Source organism: Neovison vison, chromosome 2, assembly GCF_020171115.1.
Source record: "Neovison vison isolate M4711 chromosome 2, ASM_NN_V1, whole genome shotgun sequence".
Taxonomy (NCBI): domain Eukaryota; kingdom Metazoa; phylum Chordata; class Mammalia; order Carnivora; family Mustelidae; genus Neogale; species Neogale vison.
In genome coordinates, this window is record NC_058092.1 from 224,307,943 (window position 1) to 224,329,650 (window position 21,708).

Sequence of the window (21,708 nt, forward strand, 5' to 3'; positions counted from 1 at the left end):
CTGATAAATGTTCAGTGATAAATGTATTACCTTTAAAAAACCTTCATGTTATTAATTAGAAAAAATCATTTTCAAATACTAATTTTTTAGTAACTCATGTAAAATCTTTCAGGCCATAAAGTGCTTTGTGGCCAGTGTTATCCCAGCAGAGGGGAACTGGAGCAGTGAATGTGTCAAAACGATTAAGTCACTGTTAATGGAGCAGTACTGCTCTGTAAAGATTGTTGACATCTCCAAAGAAGAAGTGGTTACCTTTGCTGTGGATGTGATGCTGCCCAGCTCAGGTAAGATCGAACTCTGTTTTGTAGATGCAGCAATTAACATGGTGTTTAGTCTTCAGCTGTTACGCAGAGAAGAAATAGAAACATGAAATGAGGCCAAGCAAGCTCCTCGCAAGTCCTTCAGGGTGTGACCTTGCTCTTGCCGGTGGCAGTCAGTTGGAGACCCGGCGTCGGCATCGGTGGTGGAGCTGGGGGGCTTCAAAGGCTGACTTAGTGTGGGGATGACTGGGTTAGCCTTTTGATACGGCCGTTATGATCACCATTCCTGATTTCTACTCACTTATGGAGAAAAATTCAAGAGTTTCCTTATGAATTGGTCCATACTTTCACCACGAGTGCTTTTTCCTTAAAGAATCTTCACAGAAGTGCGTTTGGTTAGTAATGAGAATGTAAGTGCCTAGTATTTAAGTGTGGAGATGGAAACCCCTTGGAATCCCTTCTGTGTGTTCAAAAGTGACTTCTGACCATGTGCTTATAATTGTGTCTCACTTTCCAAGGTATCATTCTTTTTCTTTAGGAGACATGCTGTTGGTTGATGACATGGTAGAAAGTTCATTTAAATCTTTAGTGAAATTAAGTATTTTCTTTGCTGTGTATTGTTTCGTATTATGACTCCATCTTCTGGATGGTATTTCTTTTTTTTTTTATTTAATTTTTTTTTCAGTGTTCCAAAATTCATTGTTTATGCACCACACCCAGTGCTCCATGCAATACATGCCCTCCACAATACCCACCACCGAGTTCACACCCCCCACACTTTCCCCTCCAAAACCCCTCAGTTGGTATTTCAAGGAACTTGAAGTTTATGACATGCTGGCCACCCCTTGTTTCAGCCATACTTTGAGAAAAAGTAGTCTTAGTTTAACACTAAACTTATTTTTTTCTTATAAATGGTGGCCATACTAAGACTGCCAGTGAGGTAGCAACTAAATCTTTTCATGTTATCCAGAATTTTGAGGTGAAATATTTTTATAAAATTTTCTGCCACATGACAATGGGAATTTTGCCTCAATTTTTTAAGGCTGAGCACAGAAACTGAACTGGTAACGAAATAGGCAAGTGTATTAATAGATATCATCTCTAGGTCACATGATTATGATTCATTTGTTTCATGTTTATGCTTTTCTTCTTGGTATAATATCTCAGTGGGGATGTATTTTCTTAACCATTTTTAGGAAAACTCTTAGATGATGTGCTCATAGAAATGGGATATGGCTTGAAACCCAAGGGACAAAATTCTAAGAAGCAAAGTGCAGATGCAGGTGAGTATACAGATTCGTATAGAACAGTACAGTGACTCCAGGTACTAAAGAATATCTTCTCTCCTAAACAAACAAAAAAAAAGCGCAGAGCTGTCACACTGACAGGTTTAATGGAAGTAACCATTCTTTGAACTTTATGTAAGAAAGATAAATTTTCATTTAGTAGCACATTATGTCTAATCTTAGTCTTCCCTCCCTGCCTGTTTTCCTTCCGTATCTGTCTTCCATATTAATCCTTGACATGATTATCAGAAATCTCCAAAGTACTAAATATCATGACAGTTTGAGTTGAAGGGTTTTTAGCTAACATTTCCTTAGTTTAATTTTCCCTCCTTACTTAGGTGTTCCAACAATAACAAATAGGGGTAATTCTGTTCTGGTAAGATGGTGTTTCTTCATAAATTTTTTTTTAACTTCTCGTTTACATTATGTGTGTGGCTTTTCCATTTAGTATAACAAGAGTTATACTAAACAAGAACTAAGAAGTTTTGCTACTAGCATTTTATTTTCTCATTTCCTAGTTATATGTGGTATTTATTGCCCTGTTTTCCTCCTTCCTTTGTCCCTTTACCAATTACTTTGGATGCAGACATACCTCATTGTTTCTTGCTCATTTATCCAGAGGTGATGGCCAGGTTAATGGTTCTGTGATTAGAGGTATCCCTTCATATAAACCAGGCTGACCCATTTTTAAATCTACCTTGTCCTTACCTCTTGTCCTTTGCCTTATCTCATTAGTTGCCAGGTCTTGATTGGTTCTTCTTCCTGAATATCCTTTGTATATGATTTTTTTTCTTTTTTAAAATCCTTTTTTTTCTTATTATTTTTCTAGGTCAGGAATCCTTACCAGTTGTGGATAATTGCAACACCCTTCTCTGCCTTTTTCTGATGTCTGAATTTTTTTTAAGATTTTTTATTTTATTTACTTGACAGAGAGAGATCACAGTAGGAAGAGAGGCAGGCAGAGAGGGAGGAGAAGCAGGCTCCCTGCTAAGCAGAGAGCCTGATGTGGGGCTCGATCACAGGACCCTGAGATCATGACCTGAGCCGAAGTCAGACCCACTGAGCCACCCAGGCACCCCTCTGCTGTCTGAATTCTTTATAATACTATACATGATATCCCCAGAACACAAATCTTAGTATGACAGCTCTGCTGGAAAGTTTGTAGTAATTCTTTGCCATCTAGAGGAGAAAACCGATCACTTACTGGTCTAGTAGTAGTCATGGTTGAAACCATAAATGCTGGTGGTATGTTAGGGAGAGTGTGGGATCGGGGGGGAAAAAAAGGGGGTGGGGTATAAACCTAGGGCCTACAGCATCGAGTGAGAAGTCATAATGGGGGAAGTGGGTAGAGTGGGGACAAAAGTTGCCAGAGCAACAGAAGGGTGAATGCTTCTAGAAGGAAGTCATCAGTAGTAAAAGCAAGGCTTGCAGAGCTGTCTCATAGAAGGAACAAAAATCTCCTGGGGGATTTACCCTTCTGTGAGGCAAGTGGACTTGCTTTCCTTCAGCAGGATAGAACGGAAGCCAGTTATCACAGCTGTGCTGTGACGGCTCCGTGCCTTCAGGCCCTCCCTCTCTTCCCAAGAAAACTAGTGAAGACATGATCCTGGAAGATTCCATGTTCACATCTCGATGTAAACAAAATTACCTACAACGGTCCCCCAAAACTAAAGGGCTGTTAAAATAATAGGAACTTCCTTTGCCAACTCCCCCAGCACTCACAGACCTTCTTCCCTTGCTGAGGGACTATGGAGGTGCCTTAGTGGAGGGTATTCTATGGTCAGGACAGACACGTAGAGAAGAGATGATAGGGGTGCCTGGGTGGCTCAGTTGGTTAAGCAGCTGCCTTCAGCTCAGGTCATGATCCCAGCATCCTGGGTCGTGTCCCACATGGTGTGTGTGTGTGGGGGGGTGCTTGCTCAGCAGGGAGCCTGCTTCTTCCTCCACCTCTGCCTGCTTCTCTGTCTGCCTGTGCTCGCTCTCTCTCCCTCTCTCTCTGACAAATAAATAAAATCTTTAAAAAAAAAAGAAGAAGAGATGATAAAATGGCATGAGAGTGAGTGCACGGAGAGGGCAGTGGGAGCGCCTGGGCGGCCCGAACCTGCGTTGGGGGAAGTCTTTTCAAGGGGACACCACACTGAGCAAGAAATAACCAGGTTGCTAGGAGATTAGGGGTGTGTTCTGGGAGGAAGAAGAGCATGTGTTAAGGCCTAGAGGTGTTGAAGAAGCTACAAAAATCAGCTGAATGATAACCAGAATGCCTTGGTTTTTCTGTTTTTTGTTTTTGTTTTGTTTTTTTTTTTTTGTTAAGATGATCTTGAAGATGTTGGAAAAATGATAGCTGAGAACAAAATTGTTGTGGATAGAAGTGATCTAATCCCCAAAGTGTTAACTCTGAATGTAGGCGATAAGTTTTGTGGCGTGGTTGCCCACATTCAGACTCCAGAAGACTTCTTTTGTCAACAGCTGCAAAGCGGACGTAAGTAAATTTTCTTTGATTTGTGCTGGTTATATAATCTTTGTACTTCAAGAGACTCAACATGTGAAAAAGAAGATAATGCGTAGATTTGTATTTACTGTGTTTAAGATGTGATCTATATCTACAGATAAGCTCGCTGAACTTCAGGCATCCCTTAGCGAATACTGTGGTCAAGTGTCTCCACGCTCAGATTTTTATCCAACCATTGGTGATATCTGTTGTGCCCAATTCTCAGGTGAGGGAAGAGTCTTAATGATTTTTTTTTTTTTTTTACTTATAATCAAGTAAAAATAAATGGAACAATCTTCGGTCTGCGCTGGATGGCTGCATTTGAAGTTTGAGCATTAGAGTGCACCATCCTTTAACTATGCACAGTTAAACTGAACCCAAGTGTGCAAAGGAAGAAGGTCTGTGAGTGCTGGGGGAGTTGGCAAAGGAAGTTCCTATTATTTTAACAGCCCTTTAGTTTTGGGGGACCGTTGTAGGTAATTTTGTTTACATCGAGATGTGAACATGGAATCTTCCAGGATCACGTCTTCACTAGTTTTCTTGGGAAGAGAGGGAGGGCCTGAAGGCACGGAGCCGTCACAGCACAGCTGTGATAACTGGCTTCCGTTCTATCCTGCTGAAGGAAAGCAAGTCCACTTGCCTCACAGAAGGGTAAGATGCAAGTGGGCCTCCAGGAAATGGATTGCTTGGTTGGTAGAGTCTGGTTGACTCCTACTGCCAGTGATCTAAAATTAGCCCTGCTTGATGCTTAGCAAATTGTCCCTGTACTGTTCAAAGCATCATTGTGGATTCATTCCCAAGACCCAGACACGTTCTCGGTCCTAATGAGTTAACTGTCTACGAGGGAGACAAAGCATGTTGTAAGTCATGACCTCCCAGGACAAGAGTGGTCTAATAAGGTATGCATAAAAGGGAGTTTTTAGGAATTGAGGGCTTCTGAGAAGCAGAGGTTGTCATGTTGACTAGGCATACATTGTTCAATAAAGCCTGATACTCTGTTAACGTAAAACCTACGAATGACCATCTCTAAATTTGGGAGGGAAGGTTTTTGTTTATATCTGTACTGGAAAATCATTTGAGACATAGTCTCTCCTTCTTTCAGAGGATGATCAGTGGTACCGTGCCTCCGTTTTAGCTTATGCTTCTGAACAATCTGTACTGGTTGGATATGTAGATTATGGAAACTTTGAAATCCTTAGTTTGACGAGACTCTGTCCCATAACTCCGAAGTTGCTGGAATTGCCGATGCAGGCTATAAAATGTGTGCTGGCAGGTAGGACACTTTATATGTCCCCATATTCTTAAAAGTACTAAAACCTAAAGTAAGAGCATTAGAACTTAAACTATCCAGAAGATAAAAGAATGTGTTTAGATATAACTTCTCTTAGTGCAAAAATAGTCCTTAATAGAACACTTCAAATACACAGGACTATATTGCTATCTCTAATAAAATAAAATTTAATTTAATGTGCCTGTGGTTAAGAAATTGAGTATTCTTTTTTTTTCTATTTGTAGTCTGGATTATTGGTAAATAACATAGAAGCTGATGCATTACACAAAGTGGAGCAAAACCCATTTGTAAAAACAGTATGTTCGAACATATGCTTAGAAATTACTGTATATAAAATCTATCCCACCAGGAGCCGGGGCTTCTTTCCATGTCAATAAATTGGCCTCTATTACCTTCATTCAGATATACCATAACTGAACTAGTATCTGATTATCAGAAGGATTATTTCCAAGTTTTTGCTAGTAGAAGTGTTCTTTTTCTAAGATTTTTATTATAGAGCATGAGTGGGGGTGGGCAGAGGGAGAAGCAGACTCCCCATTGAGCAGGGAGCCCAGTGTGAGGCCTGTCCCAGGACCTGAACCAAAGGCAGACACTTAACCCCCAGAGCCCCCCAGGTACGCCATAGCAGTGTTCTTCTAACTGTATTTTGCAACCTATCCACGATCATTTCCTGAGGATGACAGGCTGTGAGATATAGCTGTATACAGAATTCCTCAGGTGAAATGGAGTTGTCTATGGGCATGTTTCTTTTCCTGTTTGTGGTATATGTTATTATTGCTCCCCAGAAAGGATAGAACTAGTTTACACACCTACCAGAAAGACAGCAGGGGAGCCCATTCCTTCACACGGTGCACCAAATGGAGATACCTCTCTATTATTTCATGTTGGCCAGTTTTGATAAGTTAAAACTAAATCACTTTAATTACTTTATTACCATGAGGCTGAACTTTTTTTCCCATACATTACTTGCTCTTATGAGAAGGCTAGGCATAACGCTGGGTTGTTGATTTGCAAGTGCCTTTGCAGTTTAAGTACTGTTGGTGTTTTTTTAATGTCATTGTAAGGGAGCAGTATTTCTTCCTGGATTGTTGGATGCTTCTGTTTATGGTTTTCTTAACTTATTGAGATATAATTTACATACCATAAAATTCTCAGTCTTAGGTATACAATTCCATGATTTTTAGTAATTTACTGAGTTATATAGACAGCACCCTGATGAGGTTTCTTGTGCATGTCAGTGGTTAATCCCGGCTCCCCTGGAATCACTAATCTGTCTTCGAGATATGTTTTTCTGGACATTTCATATCAGTGGAATTATGGTTTGTTTACATAGAGGTAGAGCAGTTTTCTATAGGCTTTTTTTCTCTTTATAATTTTGCCTTTGTTTTAATATTAGAAAATCCTGCTCAGGCGGGACTTTTTGGCTCTCGTGTTTGTCATGTTCCTTAAATTTAACTTTGAGGAAATTAGGAGCTAAACTTTATAAATGCATGTTATAAGAAGTATTTTAATATTCTTTTAAACATTCTTTGATAGGAGTAAAGCCATCATTAGGAATTTGGACTCCAGAAGCTATTTCTTTGATGAAGAAGATTGTGCAGAACAAAATGATCACAGTGAAAGTGGCTGACAAGCTGGAGAACAGCTCCCTGGTGGAGCTCGTGGACGAATCCGTGACACCTCACGTCAGCATTGCGCAGGCGCTCAGGGACGCCGGCTTTGCCGTCGGGGAGGCAGGGGAGCTGGCTGAGAAACCCAGTGTCATGAAGGAAGCCAGTGGTAAGATGTCTGCTCCATCATGACCATGCTGGAATCCCGATGGCTTGTGTGTATGTGTGTGTGGGTTCTCATGCTTTCAAAGAGAATGATGTTGAGTATGTTCTCTCTTTTTGAATCAAGCATTCATTTAAATACAGTATGGGTGTGTGGGAAAACTGAAAAAAAAAAAAAAAAAAAAAAAAAAAAGCAATACCTGAGGGTCACTGGCAGATGTCACTAAAAGTCCCTGGAAATTCACTTCCTCAAAAGCAGATCCCTCACCAGCTGTACCTCCCATCCACACTTTGACCATTTGTTTTGTAAAAGTTCATTTTTTTTTTTTTTGCAGTTGCCTTGGGTATAGAAGCAAAACTAAATCCACTGGAGTGGACGTGGGTTGAAATGGCTGTTGACCAAACAGTAGATGTTGTGGTCTGTATGATGTACAGTCCTGGAGAATTTTACTGCCATGTGCTTCAAGAGGATGGTGAGTGGACTCTTCTCATCTATTTCCCTTACAGATACATTGGTGTGGTAATAACTGAAGAGGAGTTCACTCAATAATAGAAGTACTGTCTTTCCAAGAAGGGCCAAGGCAGTATTTCTACTAATAAGAAAGATTTGATTAAACTTAATTGCCTTTTATTCCATTTTAAGCCACTGTTTCTGTTTTTAAAAATCTATTTAAACCAGTTTCAATTTCATAGAACATTTTCTAAATTTATTTTTGAAAATTAAATGGTAGATTTTACTAAAGCATGACATGCATATATGTAAGTGCACAAATATTGCAGCATTGACACGTCATCACAAAGTCAAAACACGGAGTGACTGACATCTAGGTCAAGATAATGAAGCATTTCCAGTCATCCAGAAGTTTCCTCCAGGTCTCCTTTGATTACTACCCCTTCTCCCGTTAAAAAGTAAATACTATCCTGCCTTCCAATAGCATAGTTTTCCTGGTTTTGAACTTTATTTTATGAAATGTGATCGAACAGTATGTACACTTGTACACCTGCCATCTTTTTTTACGTTGTTTGTGAGATCAGTTCTTCGTTTTTACATGTAGCAGTGGCTTGTGGTCCACTGTGTGAATGACACGGCAAATCTCTTTCTTTATAGGGCTGAACATGTAGGTTGTTTCTCGTTCTGAGCTATAGAATGGTATTGGCGTGAACATTTCCATACAGATTTGGTGACATGGATGTGTGTTTCTTTTGAATGTATATCAGGAAGGAAATTGCTGACTATATCCTAAAGGGTATTTATATTTTCAGCTTTGATCAATGAATGCCACGGAGTTTCCAAAGTGATTATGACAGCTTTCAGTTTGAGTTTTAGTCACTCCACATCCTCACACTTGTATTTTCCTTCTTTTTCATTTGAGCTATCATTGAGAGCATCCTTAATTTTAACATTTCTAAAATCTTGGCTTGCTTCTCTGTCAAGGGAGAACATTGAACTAGGTACCTGAGTCCCTGTCTGGCTCCCAGTTTGTGAGATTTATCATCCCTCCTTCCAGAATCATCTGGTAGATGGACCACTATTTCATATAACATAAAATTAAAAATTTTTAAAGTCAGTTTTTATTTTTATAGGTGATTATACAAGCACATGGTACAAAATAAAAGTTTAAAAGAATGTGTAGTGGGAAGTAAGTTTCCCAGTCCCTCTCTCAATTTTCTAAATCTTTTCAGAATAAGTAAATAATAAGGTTCTTTTCTGTGCATATGCTTGTGTGGATATATCCCTGTTTGTGTAGGCATAAATAGTAAAATACTTTAAATGATTTTTGCCTCTTCTATTTTCTACTAGGTCTTGGACTGATAAGTTCACATATTCTTTTTCTTCTTTTTTTTCTTCAAGATCTATTTATTTATTTTGAGAAAGAGAACTGGTGGGGAAGGGTTTGCAGAAGAAGGAGGGTGGGGAGGGAGAGGGAGAGAAGCAGCCTCCCTGCTGAGCGGGGAGCCAGATTTGGGGCTCCATTTCAGGACCCTGAGATCATGACCTGAGCCAAAATCAAGAGTTGGATGCTTCACTGAGCCACCTAGGTGCTCCTCAGCATTTTAAAGCCATCCATGGTTTGTATCTCGCCCAACACATGGATGGCGTGTCCTTCAGTGGTTTACCTTCCCTGGTTTTCCAAACTGCTCCTGCCAAATAAATTTTGGAGGCTTAATTCTGTACTTTGCCTCAGAAAGGAAGCCCTTTCTTCCTTCTGGAGTCACCCTCTCCTTGTATGTCCTCTTTTTCTCTAAAAGCTTAAGGAGCACACGCAGCTCACCTCTCTGTTTCCTTAGCAGACGTCTCTGCATCTTCTCAGCACTCTGTGTCCTCCTTCAGAACAGCGTGTACGTCACTTTCTGTACAGGCTTCTGCACGAAGCTCATGCTCTGGTATGCTGATGAGAGTTCACTAATCACGACTTATTTTCCCAATTAACTTTTTAGTAAGGAAAAGAGAAGAGCATCTGATGTGCACTTAACAGTTGCTTGGGAATGTATCTGAGATTCTTTTTTAATGATTTTATTTATTTATTTGACAGAGAGAGATCACAAGTAGGCAGAGAGGCAGGTAGAGAGAGAAGGGGAAGCAGGCTCCCCACTGAGCAGAGAGCCCGATGTGGGACTCGATCCCAGGACCCTGAGATCATGACCTGAGCTGAAGGCAGAGACCCAACCCACTGAGCCACCCAGGCACCCCTGTACCTGAGATTTTATGATCAAAACATTTCCCAACTTTAGAGGAAAAGCTGTATTCTGCATGCTTTCTGAATATTGAGTGCTGTATATGTATTGTGTTTTCAGCTTTAAAGAAACTCAATGATTTGAACAAGTCATTAGCAGAATATTGCCAGCAGCAGAAGGTGCCCAGTGACTTTAAGGCAGAAGTAGGGCAACCGTGTTGTGCTTTTTTTGCAGGTAAGTTGCACTTGATAGAATCTTCACTTCATTGATAGAAACTTTTGTTTCTTGACATTCAGCCCTTATTTTTTTTTTAAAGATTTTATTTCTTTATTTGACAGAGACAGTGAGAGAGGGAATCCAAATAGGGGGAGTGGGCAGAGGGAGAAGCAGGCTCCCCTAGCCCCAGCTCCAAGCAGGGAGCCTGATGCGGGGCTCCATCCCAGGACCCTGGGATCATGACCTGAACCGAAGACAGCTGCTTAACGACCGAGCCACCCAGGCGCCCCCATTCAGCCCTTATTTTTAGTGTGTATTTTATTCCTGATGTTTAAGCAAATATTTCTCAAAAATCAAGACTAAATGAATGCTTAAAATCTCATGTTTTGTCTTCTCTTCGTGGCAAGGAAAATCCAAATGAAACTTTCTTAACTCAACTTTGTTAAACTTTGCTAAATGCTTTTCATTCCAGAATTTCTGATATTAAAGTAAATTAGGTAATGGGAAACCTGTTCGCTGAAGGTTCATTGTTTCTTCTGGTCACCCTGTGCATGTTTAGTTTGAAAGTATATTTTGTGAAACACCTTAATTTCATTGCGTGAGCTTTTCTGTTTGCTTTTTACATTATTTTACTAATAACAAGTAAAACAATTTGTCCTTAGTTATGAGAGTATTGTAATCTTTCCAGATTGACAGATACATTCCAATAAACAGAATGTGAAAATGAAGAGAAGTTATGAAGTCTTCTCTTCACTTTCACATTCTATTTATTGGATAGGTGATGAATGAAATCTTTAATTTACACCTGATGTTACAGTGTGGTGCTATAAACATTTTGGATGTATTCCAAAAAGTGGATTTTGAGAATTCTGGGGATTTCTGAATGAAAAATTAAAGACATCATCTGGAGAAAGAGAGCAAATTTATTTAGTTACTTTAGACAAAAGATTTGTTTTTTGAAGATGAAAATTTCAAATGTTAATAGAAGGGAAATAATGCTCCGTGTTCAAACTTTGTGTTAAATATAGGTGATGGTAACTGGTATCGTGCCTTAGTCAAGGAAATCTTACCGGATGGAAACATTAAAGTCCATTTTGTGGATTATGGGAACATGGAAGAAGTTACTGCAGATGAACTCCGAATGATCCCACCCAAATTTTTAAAACTTCCATTTCAAGGGATACGGTGCTGGTTAGTAGGTATGGTGCAGAATAAGAAACTTTCTCAACTGTCTCCTAATACTTACGGTATACATACTTCAAATTATCAACACCTATAATTTTAATGTGTGAATTAGAAGGTCCTGCTTCATATTGTACAGTTTAGAAATGTATTTTTGAAGATCCTGGCTGAAACATTCCTTGTTGATGTTAAAGTAAGGAAACAGCTGCTTGTCTGTGCCTGAGATGGGAGCGAAAACTCATGTGTTCTCTTGAAGGCAGTTTGCAGGATTTCTTAAGAGCTTCAAATATTTCTGCCTTTTTGTCTCAGCATTTTCACTTGTAATAATTTATTGCAAAGAAATGATCTTGGAATTTCACAGTTTGTCTACAAGGAAATTCATTATGCTGCTGTTAGTAATAGCAAAACCAGCTAACTAGCCAGTTACAGAGGATTGGTTAAATGACAATTTGTACAATTGACAGTAATAGTACCTATTTCAGTTGGTTGTTATGAGGATTAAATGAACACAAAGTTTGGTTTAAGTGTTTCCTTTTACCACACAGTCATTAAAGTGATGTTAACCATGAGCTATTAATAGGAAGAATGGTTAGTGAGGTACATAAAGCATGCAAGTTATAAAGGAGATTCAGGATGGCATTGTGATTACAAGGACAGACTCTGGAACCAACTCTGCTACCTACTGTGAGAATCTTAGGAAAAGGATTAAGACTCTCGGTGCTTCTATTTCCTCATCTGGAAAATAATAGTATCTTCCTCGAAGAGTCATTAAAAGAGATGAAAAATATAAAGCACTTAACACTACCTGGCATTATATCCATAAGAGCTATTATTATTGCAAAGGTTTCTTTATAAAAGAAATGAGTACATATGTGCATGTGGGTCTTTCCATATGCACATGAAAATTATGGAAGATTGGATGTCAAAATGCTAATAGTGCTCATGTCTGGCAGTGTAGATGCTCTTTATTTCTCCTTTGGCATGTTTTCTTTCTGCTTAAAACACTAAACATGTTTCAGTTTATTTTTTATTACCATGCTTTACGTCCATGCTTCTTAAAATGTGGACCCCAGGGTGCCTGGCTGGCTCAGTCAGTTAGGTAACGGCCTTAGGCTTGGGTCAAGATCCCAGAGTCCTGAGATGGAGGCCATGTTGGACTCCCCCTGCTTTGCAAGGAGCCCACTTCTCCCTTTCCCTCTGCCTGCCACTCCCCCTGCTTGTGGGCGTGTGCTCTCTCTCTCTCTCTGTGTCAAATAAATAGATAAAATCTTTTAAAAAAAAAAAGTATGTGGCCACCAGAGAAGCAGCATCAACTTGAGAACTTCTTTAAACTGCATATTCTCAGTCCCTGACGAAGATCTGCTAAATTGGAAATTCTACCATGTGGCCTTGAAATCAGTTTTAATTAGCCCTCTAGGTAATTCAGATGCACACTCAAGTTTGAGGATTACTGTTCTAAAAGTAAGGGTATAAGCCAAAATTATCCAAAAAATAATTCTTGGTGAGCTGTTCAAAATAACATTTTGAAATAAGCATTAGGAAACTGTCCACAGAAGTGAAGGCGTATGGTTGAGCTCTTCTGCCAGCATAATTAGTAACTCATCATCATATACATAATAGTACAAAATGGTGGCTTCTAATCCTATTTATGCCTACTGGAAAAATGCCTGGTAAACACATATTAGTGGGAAAAATAAGGAAAATTTCTGAGCTTCCTAAAACCCTAGTAGTATGTTATCTGTAATCAGGCATGGAAGATGTAGAAATGTAACTCAGCATTGAAAAACGATACTCAGAATCGCTGACCCAAATGCAACACTTGACAAGGACCAGTCCCGGACACTATGAAGCAAAAAATGAAGCTTGGGCACAGAATTCTTTTTAATGCTCTTCTTATTTGCCAGATATACAGCCTAGAAACAAGCACTGGACTGAAGAAGCCATAGCCAGATTTCAGACGTGCATTGCAGGGATAAAACTCCAAGCCCGAGTGGTTGAAATCACCGGACAGGGAGTGGGAATCGAGCTCACTGATCTCTCCACATCATATCCCAGAATAATTAGTGATGTTTTGATTGATGAACATCTGGTTTTAAAAACTAGTTCGCCACTCAGAGACTTGACAAATAATAGAGCCATTAGTAAATGTGATCTTCAAGTTGATATCCTGGGCCTTCAAGGTAATGTGCTTAAACCATTGATTTGTTATTTAAATTTATGTTATCCTTTGCTTTTATAGGCTATGAAAATTTTTCTAGCAGTTTTTCTGTAGGAATACATACTTTGTGGAAATAGGTAACAAGTTACTAAAATTAGTATTTATTGGGATGTCTCAAGGGAGCAATCGGTTGAGCGTCTTGACTCTTGGTCTCACCTTAGGTGGTGAGAGACCTCAGGGTGGGGAGATTGAATTCTGCTTCGGTCTCCAAGCTCAGTGTGGAGTCTGCTTCGGATTCTCTGTCTCCATCTCATCCTCTCCCCCCACTGCTCATGCAAACACTCTCTCTCTCATAAATAAATCTTTTTTAAAAAATAGTATTTATTGAAACATGGTTTTATAAAAGCTACTCATTTTTATCGTAGTTATTTATCAGGTAGTTTTGCATCGTACAGTTATAAATTCTCTACAGTGCGAACCAGTTATAAGATTTACATTAACTATACTATGGAAATGGAAATATATTACAGAAATAATACAGGAGTGCAGCAGGTCAAAGATTCTCATTCTAGATTGGACTCCTTTGTAACACAGAGTCCCTCAAACTGAATAGATTGTTTTGTGAAAATACAGATTTTCATTTTAAGGATTTGTGAATGTTGATTCAGTTGATGAATAAATTGAATAAAGATAAAACTGAGAGAGAATAACAGCTTTGATCTGTTTTATACAAGATCTGTTTTGTATGATTTCAGCCATTTCTTCCCCTGAGCAGTGGAGGACAATAGAATTACCAGTTAATAAAACTGTACAAGCAACCATATTGGAAATCATAAGCCCACACTTGTTTTATGCTCTACCAAATGAGATGCCAGGTAAGAAACCAAAATTTGAGACCTATTTATGCTCATCTTTTTAACTGTATAATGAAAGCTCTTTTCTGAACTCCTTAGGAAGTGAGAGAGAAGGGGAGGCTGGTGATTTTTGTTTTATTCAGTTTTAAGGAAGAATTGGCCATCATAACACTTCAGGGGTATTTAGTTATACAAACAAATGTAAAATAAATGTGAAGGGAAACACCCTGCATTTAACACCTTCCCTATCCAGTCTAATCTATAGCTTTTTATAAGAAAATAGTTTCCTTAATTGCTGTATACTTTGTTGTTTAAAAATAGATACTATCGCAAAAAATAGGTACTATGTATATTGAATTGCACTTACAAAGCTAACCGTCTACAACTTTTTGAGAAAACCTGTTAATATTGAAAGAGTGCTTTATAGGTCAGTCTATAATCACTGTTACTATGGCTTAGGAACTTAGAGAAATGTTTTATACTGGACCTAATCCTGAAGAAAAGTAGCATATAAATATTTTCTTACTTCATGGAAGTTTATAATTAAGAAATCTCTTGAACATGTTTGAGTTTATCCTTGTAGTGTCAGAGAGAGTTAGGGCAAGCTGGGTGATGGCTATTCAGAATAATGGCAGGTACGTGAAGGCTATGAAAGTGAACCTTTGTTTCAGGTTGTCAAATCACAAATTGTGGTGATACCAACAAGTGCTCTTAAATCTCCGATATTACAAACCGTCATCTTCAGTCTGTGTAGTGGAAAGCAGGGACTTCGGGTTAATGAATCCTGATGAACTGGAAGTACTTTTTCTTATCTCATTAACTGTAACACACTACCTGAAAAGTATGCCAAAAAACTGTGAAAGTATGATTTAACAGGGCTCTGTAGTGTGAGCACACTAGTATAACCACCCTGATCTAGAAAATGGCTTTCCAGAAGCTTCCTTCTCTGAGTATTAGACCTCTTGTGTACAGGGTAACCACTCGTGGTTTTATGTGTTCTTAAAACATAAATGTAAATGGGTTTTTTTCAGTGATTCAATTTGACACTGTTTTTGTATACTGTCTAAACAGTAGCATTGAAAATTTCTTCACAAAAGATTGCTTTTTTATGTTTCAGAAGATCAGGAAAGATTGTGTATATTGACAGCTGAATTGTTAGAATATTGCAATGCTCAGAAAAGCCGAGTGTCTTACAGACCCCAAATCGGAGATGCGTGCTGTGCCAGATACACAAGTAAGCTTCTTTTAGATAAAACATTAAACAGGAAATGTTTGTTCTCTTTTACTTGAAATCTTGTGTATTTTGTTATAGAAGGTGCACATTTAATTTTGCCTATGAAATTAAAAGCAAGTTTGTAGGTTTAACTCTTCATGTTGGGGTCCTCCAGCTTTTCTGTTTTGTAAACATAGATTATATTTAGGTGAGGATATAGGGAGATATCTACAAATCTGTCAGAACTTTGACATAATCAGCTCTAGATAACTCAACTGAATATGGTGGCCCTTAACATATTTATATATGTTGGAGTTGCAGATAATTTTAGAACTTTATTCATGTGCTCAAAAAGGAATAAATGCCTTAATTAGTCAGACTTGTTGAATCAGGTACACTTAACCATTGTCCTGTTGTTTAAGAATTCATGTTAACAAATTTCTTTTAGTAATAACAACAGTTGAAGTGAATATTCTTGGGCAGAAATTTAGGGAATTCCTGAGTCAAAGGATATAAATTGTTTTGTACGTTCTGGAAACATATTGCTCTGTGGGCATCTTAAAGAAATGTCCTTATGTGCCAAAAGTTTGTGAGTGGGCCAGTTTCATCTTCATCTTGCCACCAACATATTTAAAATGCTTTTGGACTATGGCCCACATACAGTTCATTTAAAATAATTTGAATTTAGATTTGCAGTTAAATATATTCTGTTCAGTTTTGTTTTTCTTTTTTTTAAAATTTTATTTATTTATTTTGACAGCGAGAGATCACAAGTAGGCAGAGAGGCAGGCAGAGAGAGAAGAGGAAGCAGGCTCCCCCCTGAGCAGAGAGCCCAGTGTGGGGCCCAATCCCAGGACCCTGAGATCATGACCTGAGCTGAAGGCAGAGGCTTTAACCCACTGAGCCACCCAGGCACCCCTGTGTTTCTTTTGTATGATAACGGGATCTATACTTTCCCTCCCTTTCTTCCTGATAGAAATATGTCACAGCTTTTGGTTAGATAAGTATTCTCTGTTACTCTGTTGGAATTGCATAAACACCATTCACAGCCTAATCCTGTGGTCCACTCTAACATAGGAGATACACGGTGACATCTCTTTTGCCTTTTTTGTTGTCGTTATTAGTGTTCTGTATACTTTCAGTTCTCTGCATTGGTGCAGATTCTCCCAGTGAAACCTCATGTACTTTATCAGCTTTTGTTACATTGCCAGCGCTTGCTGCCTTCTGACCTGCTGGCCAGACTGCTTGTCCTCCAGATGTGAGCCATCGCCCTGGAAGTGTTCCTTCATCATCTTGCTGGGGTTGTTTCAACACCACTCCCTCGTGTTTCACAGTTTTCTTTCCCACCCGCTATGTTTTCACAGTTTCTTCCTTCCTCATCTCACCTTGTTTTCTGCAATAGTTACTTTGGATTTGTTCTAATAATTGGGTATATCCCATCCACCAGAAGCTAAGAAAAGGCACGTTTCAGATAAATTTTCTGTTATTTCTCCCATGTTCTCCCATGTTTGAAAAGTCTTTATTCTGTCTTAATTAATTGCTTGCCTAGGTACAGAATTCTAGACTGGAAATCATCTTTCCCTTAAAATTTTGAAGGCCTTGCTTTTAAAACATTTTTTAATTAAGTACTCTCTACCTCCAGCACGGGGTTTGAAGTCACAGCCCAGACATTGAGAGTCTCAAGCCTCACCAACTGAGCAGTCCGGGTGCCCCGCTTTTATTAAAGCTGTTGACGTTGCGGGTCAAAAGAGAGGTCATTTAGATCCTCCAAACTTTGTATTTTTTTCTCCTCTCTGGAACTTTTAGGAGTCTCTTCATTCCATGTTTTGAAATCCATGCTTTGACTTGGTTTTAGTTTTTACCATTGTTTGGACACTTTTAGTGGGTGTGCCCTTAAGTCTAAGAATTGATGAGCTTCAGTTTTGAGAAAGTTTTCTGAATGTTTTTTATTCCCATCTTTCATTTTCTGCTCTGTTAGAAACTCCAATTTTTTTTTAAAGATTTATTTATTTTAGAGGGGGGAGAGGGAGAAGAGAGAATCTCGTGCCAATTCCCCACTGAGCATGGAGTCCCATGTGGGGCTCAATCTCAAAACACTGAGATTATGACCTGAGTTAAAAATCAAGAGTCAGGGGGCACCTGGGTGGCTCAGTGGGTTGAGCCTCTGCCTTCGGCTCAGGTCATGATCTCAGGGTCCTGGGATTGAGCCCCACATGGGGCTCTCTGCTCAGCGGGGAGCCTGTTCCACCCTCTCTCAGTCTGCCTCTCTGCCTACTTGTTATCTCTCTCTCTCTGTCAAATAGATAAATAAAATCTTTTTTTTTTAAAGATTTTATTTATTTATTTGACAGAGAGAGATTACAAGTAGGCAGAGAGGCAGGCAGAGAGAGAGAGAGAGAGGAGGAAGCAGGCTCCCCGCTGAGCAGAGAGCCCGACGCGGGACTCGATCCCAGGACCCCGAGATCATGACCTGAGCCGAAGGCAGCGGCTTAACCCACTGAGCCACCCAGGCGCCCCGATAAATAAAATCTTAAAAAAAAAAAAAAATCAGGAGTCAGACCCTTAACTGAGTGAGCTACCCAGGTGCCCCAGGAACTCCAAATAATCTAATGTTGGACTTGAAACTCTTCTGCTAGGTTTCCTCTTTTCTCTTTTACTTTTTTTGCTTCTTTTCTCAGGGGATTTCCTCAGTTTTATTTTCCAGTTTATTGTTTCATTTCTGATACTATTTCTGGTTTTACTAGCTTTTCTGTTTGTCTTTTCAAGTGTGTGTGTCTTTAATACTGACCTCTCATTTCAAGGATGGAAGGCAGTTTGTCTGGGGACGCTAATATCCTTCTTCTAACTGTCCCTACCTTCTCCCTGTTTCTCTGAGTTCCTCTTCAGTTTGAAGTTCCTCTTCAGTCCTCTCTGCTGGAAACTTTCTTCAAATGTCTGGTGATCTGGGGCGCCTGGGTGGCTCAGTGGGTTAAAGCCTCTGCCTTTGGCTCAGGTCATGATCCCAGGGTCCTGGGATCAAGCCCTGCATCAGGCTCTCTGCTCGGTGGGGAGTCTGCTTCAGTCTCTCTTTCTCTTTCTGCCTGCCTCTCTGCCTACTTGTGATCTCTGTCAAATAAATAAAATCTTTTAAAAAAAAATGTCTGGTGATCCTTCACTGTTCACTTAGGACGGGGCACTTAGGCATTGATTGGAAGCTGCTTTGTGGGCAGAACTTGTGTACGTGGCCTTCACTGCTGGGCCCTGCTGTTTCCCTGGGGACTCCAGCTGTTGCTATCTTGAAGTGCATTTGCCTTGGGATGGTTGTCTGCTGCTGTGTGCACAGCTGGCCCGACGGTGTTCTTGGTCAACTTCCTCTGCGCTGCGTCATAATCCTGAGTCCCGTCGTCTGTCTGGTTTATCCTCTCTGGAGAAGAAACCTCCAGTCTTCTGCCCTTGAGTAGAGCAGATGCCTTGAAATGGGGATGGCATTCTTAGCTTTTATATTAAAACACAGGACCATAAAACTGACCATCTTCTTCAGCAACTTTAAAAATAAGTATTATGTGTAAATTTGCTTGTAAACTAAAGTTTATTCAGTTTTCTTGGGAAATAAGTGTGTTTTCTTTACCCAGTCCTCATTTCAGCCCTGTTCTTACTTCTACTTTGGAATGAGTTAATTATTGGAGCTTGGGGATTTAAGATGCAAAGGAAGATGCTGCTTCACTTCCCCGTAGCCAGCTTTGCTTGAGCTCTGCTAAACCATTTCCATTCCTACTATCTGCTTTCCAGCTTCCAATATCATATTTTCTTCTCTCTTGTCCTCTCTTCTTGTGGTTCTGTGCCTTTTTCTTTTTAATCACATAATTGTCTTTTTAGTAGGATCTGGAAGGAGTGGAGGTGATACTTTGGCTTTATCTGGACTCGAACCAGAAGTGTTGGCATGAATTTCTCACTAATGTAAATGTAACTGTCAATAACTGTCTTGAAGGGTGGGGGGAGTCATTGCATGTAACTTCTCACGTGAGGGTGCGTTATATTTTCAGGTGACGACTTCTGGTACCGTGCCATTGTTCTGGGGACATCAGATGCTGATGTGAAAGTACTCTATGCAGACTATGGGAACACTGAAATTCTGCCTCTTTCCAGAGTGCAGCCAATTTCCACCAGCCACCTGGAGCTTCCTTTCCAAATTATTAAATGTTCGCTTGAAGGTAGTCAAGTCACTTTGCAATTGGGATAGCTGTGTGATTTTTTTTTTCTCCTGTTTTATAGCCCTATGTCTGAATCAAATCGGCATTTCAGTAACTGCCTAGATTTCTAAAAATCAAACAGAGTTTAGGGAAAAAAAAAAAAACCCTATCTTTCATCCTTTATTTCATTCTCAAAAAATTACATTGTCAGCCCATTGTTGTTTGGAGATTAGGTTTGGCCACAGGTTGCACCGCTGGAAGTGGCCAGGGCTGGGGGATCTGGGCTGTCTGACCTTTCCCTAAAGGCCCCTCCATTCTGTCATGGTGCTCTCTTGAGAGGCTTGAGATGACACCATTTGGGACTGCTTTACTGTGTACTGTAACTCCACAAATTTAGTTCTTCAGCTGGTGTTTGAATAAAGCGAATGGGAATGCTGAAGTAGCTTTTCACCCTTATTCGTGATTTCATTACCTGGTGGTCCCAGCAGACGAGCTCACTCAGTGCATCATCGTCTGCTTTGGTTTGGACTCGGGGAGAGAGTTGGAACATTTTATTGTTTGCTTCTCCCGTTATAATGGACACATGTCCATGGCAGCCGGCCATTGTCTGTTTATGCCCTCCCAACCTAGATTAGTGTTTGACACATAATAGGGGTCAGGGAGTATCTGTTGAGTGATTTTTTAAAATGCAACAGCAGTAGTACATCAAAGCATACCTAAGCCCAGCCAAAGAAAGTAAGACTGCTGTTTATTGTCTTTAGACGATATATGTGAATATTTATCTTTTTTTAAGGGACTCGAAGATTAATATTCAGTTGTTTTCCCAGGACTAATGGAATTGAATGGAAGCTGCTCTCAATTAATCGTAGAACTACTAAAAAATTTCATGTTGAATCAGAGCGTAATGCTTTCTGTAAAAGGAGTTATCAAGAATGTCCATACAGTGTTGGTTGAGAAATGTTCTGAAAATGGAACTATCAATATAGCTGAAAAGCTGGTGACATATGGTCTGGCAAAAAACATCACATCTAAAAAGCAAACTGCTTTAAGCACAGGTATTTTTTCAAGTTTAATTAATGACAGATGTAAGTGTAACTGAGAACAGATGTAATCAATGTAGGTGACCTCGTTTTTCCTTACTCTCTGTGGTCACATTCCCTTTGTCCTCCCCCTTTGCAAATCCAGCGGCAAGGTGCGACTCACATTGCCACCTCGGGGGACCCACTGGGTAGAAGCAGGCCTCCCAGGCCAGATTTTTCTTAGCTTAGCCTCAGCAGCATTTCTGATCACATTAGTGATAGCATTGATCCCTAGAGCTTTAGAAATGGCTAGTATTCAGAATTACTTCCAACTCACTTTCAATCCTGAGCAAAGTGAAGTTTGTATTTTTGAGATTGGATCTTACAGAAATCTCATAAGATGATTATTTGGCAGGCCTTCACTTGGCCGAAGAGATAACCCCATTTTCGATAGGCAAAAGTCCTAAAATCTTGGAGATGGGGGCATTAATTTGGTAAAACCCAGGGTGCAGTAGTAGGAAATACTAAAACCCAAATGAGAAGGTAGTCGATTAAGTCTTTCATAGTTAGAACCCACACCTCAGAGGCAGAGCTGTGTATAGTTAGATTCCTCTGTTTGTTAGTTATGGTGTATATTCTCTAATGGCTTTTTGTATTTGCTTCTAGAAAAGACCTGCAGGATGAATTGCTGTTGCACAGAGTTACAGAAACAAGTGGGTAGAATTTCCTTGAAGTGAAATTGTACTTCTTACATTTTTAGAAATGAAATAATGCTATTTTTTCTTCACCCGTAGGTTGAAAAACATGAACAGATTCTTCTCTTCCTCTTAAACAATCCAACCAATCAAAATAAATTTATTGAAATGAAAAAATTGTTAAAAAGTTAAGTAAGTTAAACTTGATGATTTCACCACTCTGGAACCATCAACAGAACATCTCTAGGCATGTTGGGTAGAACTGATGACGTGTGCCTTATTTTGTGATCTGGTGATCTGAGGTCGAGTTGTAATGTTTTTGTTGTCTTGCTGGGTTTAATTCAATCATCTTACTTTGGCTCTGCTAATGGGACCGAGTCCTGGGGTGTTGAGGGTGCAACCACTCACCTTACTGTTGTTTGGTTCTGA

The 21,708-nt window shown here is 39.6% G+C and overlaps 1 protein-coding gene across 1 annotated transcript in view; it reads left to right on the forward strand.

The window, feature by feature from the left end:
* TDRD1 (tudor domain containing 1) overlaps positions 1–21,471 on the forward strand; it is a 34,015-nt gene extending 12,544 nt beyond the window's left edge. The window contains exons 9-22 of the mRNA XM_044236670.1: positions 113–284; positions 1,457–1,543; positions 3,858–4,025; positions 4,153–4,260; positions 6,862–7,104; positions 7,433–7,570; positions 9,894–10,007; positions 13,076–13,351; positions 14,085–14,204; positions 15,301–15,417; positions 19,419–19,586; positions 20,393–20,620; positions 21,251–21,297; positions 21,379–21,471. Of these exons, the coding sequence (XP_044092605.1) occupies positions 113–284; positions 1,457–1,543; positions 3,858–4,025; positions 4,153–4,260; positions 6,862–7,104; positions 7,433–7,570; positions 9,894–10,007; positions 13,076–13,351; positions 14,085–14,204; positions 15,301–15,417; positions 19,419–19,586; positions 20,393–20,620; positions 21,251–21,297; positions 21,379–21,471 (2,079 nt within the window). The remainder of the gene's footprint in view (positions 1–112; positions 285–1,456; positions 1,544–3,857; positions 4,026–4,152; positions 4,261–6,861; positions 7,105–7,432; positions 7,571–9,893; positions 10,008–13,075; positions 13,352–14,084; positions 14,205–15,300; positions 15,418–19,418; positions 19,587–20,392; positions 20,621–21,250; positions 21,298–21,378) is intronic.
* The last annotated feature ends 237 nt before the right edge of the window (positions 21,472–21,708 follow it).